Here is a 5,620-nt window from a genome sequence, read left to right as displayed (position 1 = left end):
ACAGCCTTCACAAAAGATTGTAAGTAAGCAGCACTGCCCTGGAAGACATTATGACTAGGATAATCTAAGGCCTAATCCAGGGGTAGTCAACAGGTCTATCGTGGGCCAAATCTGGACTGCCAGATGCTTTTGAACAGACAGCAGAATCCTTTTATGTACTTATTATTTTCTCTGGAGTCTGAACCTTGATCAAGAAATTTGGACCTTGACAAAAAATAATTGATTACCTCTGGCCTAATCATCCTCCCCTGCTCCACTCTTGCTCTATAGGGCAGAGAGAAGTTAGTTTCTGCACTCCTTGCAATGGCACACTTTACTTACCACCACCACCCCCAACCCTATGCAACCCAGCAAAAAAGTAGTACTGTGAAATCTGCCTAGACCCTGCCCAATTGCTGGCAGGAGAGAGCATGTGGCGGTCTAGCTCCTGCTTGCTCTTTCTACCTTCTCCCCACTCCATGACCAGATCTGCACTTTGAGCAGTCCTTACTCAGAGCCAAGCCCAGAAAAAGTTTGGCTTTGCTCAGCTGATTAAGACAGTGGCACAGTCTAGACCTTATGCAGTCCTAATGCACCAATTTTTCCATATTCAACCTTTATTTGAAGATATTTCTGCTCTCATATTCTTAATAGCTTCTGAACCATACAGTATGTTTCGCATATACACACAGTCCTGATACGGTTTCCTTTCCTAGTAGTACTAAACACAAATGAAATCTTTAGGCACCCTATTTTAGTTAGGCCTCTCTGATTTTTCGACAAGCCTATATCCTGAGCACTCTATGATAATACAAATAAATACAATAAGAAGAATATATTTTAGTAACTCCTGCATTTGGTCAACATGTGCATTATTAGTACAGTACAAACTGTATATCAGCATCATTTGAAAGTAGGGTGACCAGATGTCCCGATTTTATTGGGACTGTCCCGATATTTGCTCGTTTGTCCCACGTCACGACCTGTGTTTGGTCGGGACACTGGACAAACAAGCAATTTTTGCCCTCTGCTCCGGCTCGTGCCCCCTCCCTCCCCCATTGGATAGCTCCCCAAATCCCCGCCCTGGCCCCACCCCCTCACTGCCCCTTTGGATCCCTCCCCAAATCCCCGCCTCTTTCCGAAGCACGCCGCATTCCTCCTCCCTCCCAGGCAATCGCTGGCGGGAGGAGGCCCGGGGATGGCGGGGTGAGTCCGGCCTGGCCCTGGCCCTGGTCCGAGCGCAGGCAGGCAGGCAGGGCGGTACCTGCAGGGGGGCAGCCCCGGGTCCGGCCTGGGGAACCGGCTCCCTACGCGCCCATGGGTGGGGGTGAGGAGGCAGCAGCTGCCCGCGTGGGGACTCCAGTTCCTCGGGGCTTCACCTCCGCCACGTGCGCCCTGGCCCCGGAGAAGTGTAGTTGGCGCCGGGTGCCAGGCACATGTCTCTGCCTGACACGCAGCGAGGGAGAGGCGGAGGAGCGGCTGGAAGGGCCGGTCAGGCGGCAGCTCCGTCACGGTGCTGGGGATAATTAGAATCTGTGAGTCTGTCCGCCTCCGGGGGGCAGGGCGGGGGGAGCAGTGTGTGCCTGGCTGGGTGTGCGACCCTAGGTGAGGAGATCCCGTCCCGCGATGCTGGGGCGAGTCCCAGCCTGGGGGCTGCGGCAAGGTCCCACTTCTCCAGCGGGGTGTAGCCCAGTGGCGCGAAGGTCACTACAGCTCCGCACTCCCGAGCCCGCCAGGGAAAGGGCTGCCCCACGCTGGTGCGCCTGCGGCCAGCCCAGGCCGGTCTCCGCGCAGGGACCTGGCGGGGGCGCTCCCCCTGTCCGTGCCCATCTCCGCAGCGTCGGGGTGTCAGTCCTCGGGCTCCGGGCAGGGGTTGTTGCGTCCCGGGACCCGAGGGCCGCTGTTCACATCTGCATGTGGCCGGCGCCAGCCTAGGCGCTTCCCGCTTGTTCGTGCTTTTTTTTTTCCCCCCCCTCCCCACCGGCTTTTTTTTTTTTTGGCTCCGCCCCCCCGCATCCCGCTATTTCGCCTCTGTGATCTGGTCACCCTATTTGAAAGTGGGTTGGCTGGGAAGTAAATGAGCAAAATTTTGAGAAGGGATTTTTTTGGATGTGACATTCATTTATTGTCTCTCTACACTTGCTTTCCAAAGTAAATAGATCCTTTACCAATAGCTTCATTGTACACATTCATGCAAATACTGAATCTATAGAAATAAATCTAAGAGGCGTCTAGCTTTCAAGGAATCTTTCACCAGTTCTGTGTTTATTTTTACTTTAGAATAGAAATTTTACTAGTTGTAACAAAAAGCATGATTTGTTTCTTTAGCTAATTATAAGAATGATTATTACAACAGAGCCCTGTGGTCTGCTGAGAAGAACTCATCTGAATTTGCAACAAATGAAAGTTACTCTCCTTATAACTGTTCCACTATTTTTGATAAGAATGAGATGGCTGGCTTTTGATTATTATGACTTGTCAGCCTAAAACACTCAGATGCACTCCAGAACCAGATGCATTGTGAAGCTACCATGGGATCCAGCTTTCTCGGAATCTTGATTTGGTTTATTAATACCCTGGCAATTTCAGTGTATTCCTTTTTCTACTAACTAGCCATTACAAACTCACTGTTCCGCTCTTCCTCGTGCAACCTCTCCTTTGCCAATTTTTGCCTTGGACTTTATTTGCTGCTTATTGCCTCTGTTGATGCCCAAACCAGGAGTCAGTACTACAACCATGCAATAGCCTGGCAACCAGGCAGTGGTTGCAGTATTGCTGGCTTTTTCAGTGTTTGCAAGTGAACTTTCAGTTTATACATTAACTGTGATCACTCTAGAAAGGTGGCACACCATCACCTATGCAATGCAATTGGATAGAAAACTGAGACAAAGGTATACTATAGTGATGGTGCTTGCAGGCTGGATATTTTCAGTTATAATAGTAGCTTTGCCTCTTTTAGGAGTCAGCAGTTACATGAAGATCAGTATTTGTTTACTCATGGATATTGAAATGTCTCTTTCCCAAGCCTACATATTGATTGTCTTAGTGTTAAATGTTGTTGTCTATAATAATTTGTGCTTGTTATATTAAAATTCATATAGCAGTTCAAAATCCAGAACTGGTGGCTACAAACAAAGATACCAAGATTGCAAAGAGAATGGCAATATTGATCTTCATAGATTTTACCTGCATGGCACCTATCTCATTTTTTGCATTTAAAGTACCTCTCACAGTGACAAACTCCCAAGGTTTTGCTTGTTTTGTTTTATCCAGTCAACTCCTGCACAAACCCACTCCTGTACGCTATTTTCACAAAAGCTTTTTGAAGAGATTTCTTTCTACTGCTGAGCAAGCTTGGTTGCTGTAGGAGTCAAGCGGAGCTTTGCAGAGTGAACTGTTTCTCTGCTTATACATCCAACTGTAAAAACACCACCTCATCCACTGACCAAAATAAAACCTCACAAGCACTGCTTCATTTGGCAATTTTAAATTACCAATATCCAGCTGTACATGACAAGATGTTTTGCAAAAAAAAGTTAAACTGTAGCTTCAGTAAACTTATCACCATATGATAAATTATACCTATACCACCAAACCTAGGGATTTAGGTGTTCATTTATGTTATTTTATGTACAAATAATAAGTATATACTGTAATTCTTATTCAACACAATTGTTCTGAGATTCAGAATTATGTTTTCATTATTTACAGTAGTAGTGATAGAAACAAACAGTGGTTATTTGATTAAATTCTTCTTCTTTATGGGTCCTGTGGGCAGAGTTGCAGTTTTGCCATAATTTAGTGCATTTCCAAGGTACTCTTCAAGTTAATGTGCAAGTCTACTCAGAGCTAAGACTGTAAAAACAGCACCTTCCTCCTCACATCGGCTTCCCAAGGGTATTTAAAGTCCTATCTGCTGACTTTGCTGACAAAAAAGTTTTGAATTCTAGTAGCTGTATTGGTACTGTAGGGCTAAGAGAAATGGAGCTGAATTTTATGGCTTTTTGTGCTTCATCACCAGAAAGTTCCAATTATAGAGCCAGTTACACCTATTTATACCAGTAACCAGTTGAAAGCAACAAGCTTGTACAGATGTCAGTGAGGACAAAATTTAACCTGCAGAAACTTTTTACTAGTGATGGCATTTTGCCTAGTGAGCATTCCCCAGGTGTAAACACATTTGTAATAGATGCATAGACAATATTCCTAAATTCAGATACCAAAATTATACATACATACAAATAGGATAATCATTCAGTAAATCATAACCTTTTCAATGGTATCTCATATGGTCTATTTGTATAAAATACATCATAGTTATGCCATAATTGTATCACAATAATATCTCTATGAAGAATATGTGGCACAGTGTCACAGTAGGCCTGTGCATTCTTAGTAGCATCTTGTAGGCCAAGTTCTCTACCCTGAGGGACAAGCCGCAGCCAGTGCACATCCACTGAAAGGGAAGATGGGGAGGCAGAAAACACATTTGGGGGGGTCTGTTGCCCTGCATTCTCAGACCTATGCTCGGAGAAAGATCCATTGGCCTAGCACACAGAGGCCTCTATGGCTGGGGGCATGGTTAGTGGCTCTGCTAGCCAAGCTCACACTCCTACATGTAGAAAGGGATGCACAACAGCTGCTACTGCAGCCCAAGGCTCTGCAGCCTGTCCAAGCCCCTGAAAGCCCATTTACATAGGCTGTGCACAGGGACCAGTGTTTGTGGCTTTGTATCAAATAAATGCAAGTAGCTCAAGATCTAAACCTACCAATGTATAGTGCACAGCAGAAAATGTGTATAGTGGATCCCTTACATTGCTTTTTTATTTGGAAATGCAACTGATGTTTTCTATTCTTGCAGCAGTTTTAGTATATAACAGTCAAAACTTCTAAGACATACTGGCCAGATCCACACCTGATGTAATTTGTAGCTCTCTTGAAGTCACTGGAGCTATAATGATTTACACCATTTGAAAAACTAATCCCATTGACTCCATAACAACATATTGCAACCACAGACAAACAGTTCAATCAAGACATGTAATAGGGTTGACAGAAGACAGAAAAGGTATTTTATTTAAATGAAATCTAAAATCTTTTCTGTTTTTCCTCCTTAGTTCAGACCTTGACTATCATACCTTTGGCATTATAAAAAAATAAAAGCTAAAGCCCTGATTCTAATGTACATCTCTCAGTTCTAGTGGATGGCACTGCTTATTATTTTTGCTTTGGGTTAATGACAATATAACTTTTTGAACTGAATTTTGGTTTAAGATTGTTATTTGCAATTAATACTTTTACAGTTGTCTGACCCTATCATAGCTTGGGCTTTAGGCCATATTTCTGCTCAAAGGTATGCATAAACAAGCATAGCTGCATTCATAAGCACGCTGAGAATGAAAGCAATAGCATAAAGTGAGAGACAGTTGAAAGACCATTGTTTAGCAACCAGTCAGAATTGCCAGCTAGTGTATCTCTCTGTGTACAGAGCATCAGGGCCGGCTCCAGGCACCAGGCACCCAAGCTGGTGCTTGGGGCGGCACCTGGAGGGGGGCGGCGCGGCGCTCCGGCCGCCGGGGAGCGCGGGGCCACAGCCGGGCTCGCCGCCCTCCCCCCGGCGCTCTGGCCGCCCTCCCCCCCC

At 45.5% G+C, this 5,620-nt stretch overlaps 1 protein-coding gene across 1 annotated transcript; it reads left to right on the top strand.

Moving 5' to 3' along the window:
* The first annotated feature begins 1,296 nt into the window (after positions 1–1,296).
* LOC113406701 (lutropin-choriogonadotropic hormone receptor-like) lies at positions 1,297–5,108 on the top strand. The gene is given in 5 exon segments (XM_026652613.1): positions 1,297–1,492; positions 2,593–2,764; positions 2,766–3,041; positions 3,043–3,139; positions 5,097–5,108. Coding segments are annotated over 5 exon segments (753 nt in total).
* The last annotated feature ends 512 nt before the right edge of the window (positions 5,109–5,620 follow it).

This window comes from Terrapene carolina, unplaced genomic scaffold, assembly GCF_002925995.2.
Source record: "Terrapene carolina triunguis isolate 2854851 unplaced genomic scaffold, T_m_triunguis-2.0 Scaffold126, whole genome shotgun sequence".
NCBI lineage: Eukaryota > Metazoa > Chordata > Testudines > Emydidae > Terrapene > Terrapene triunguis.
The sequence above is the reverse complement of the archived record's forward strand: the minus strand, read 5'-3'. Positions and strand labels throughout refer to the sequence as shown.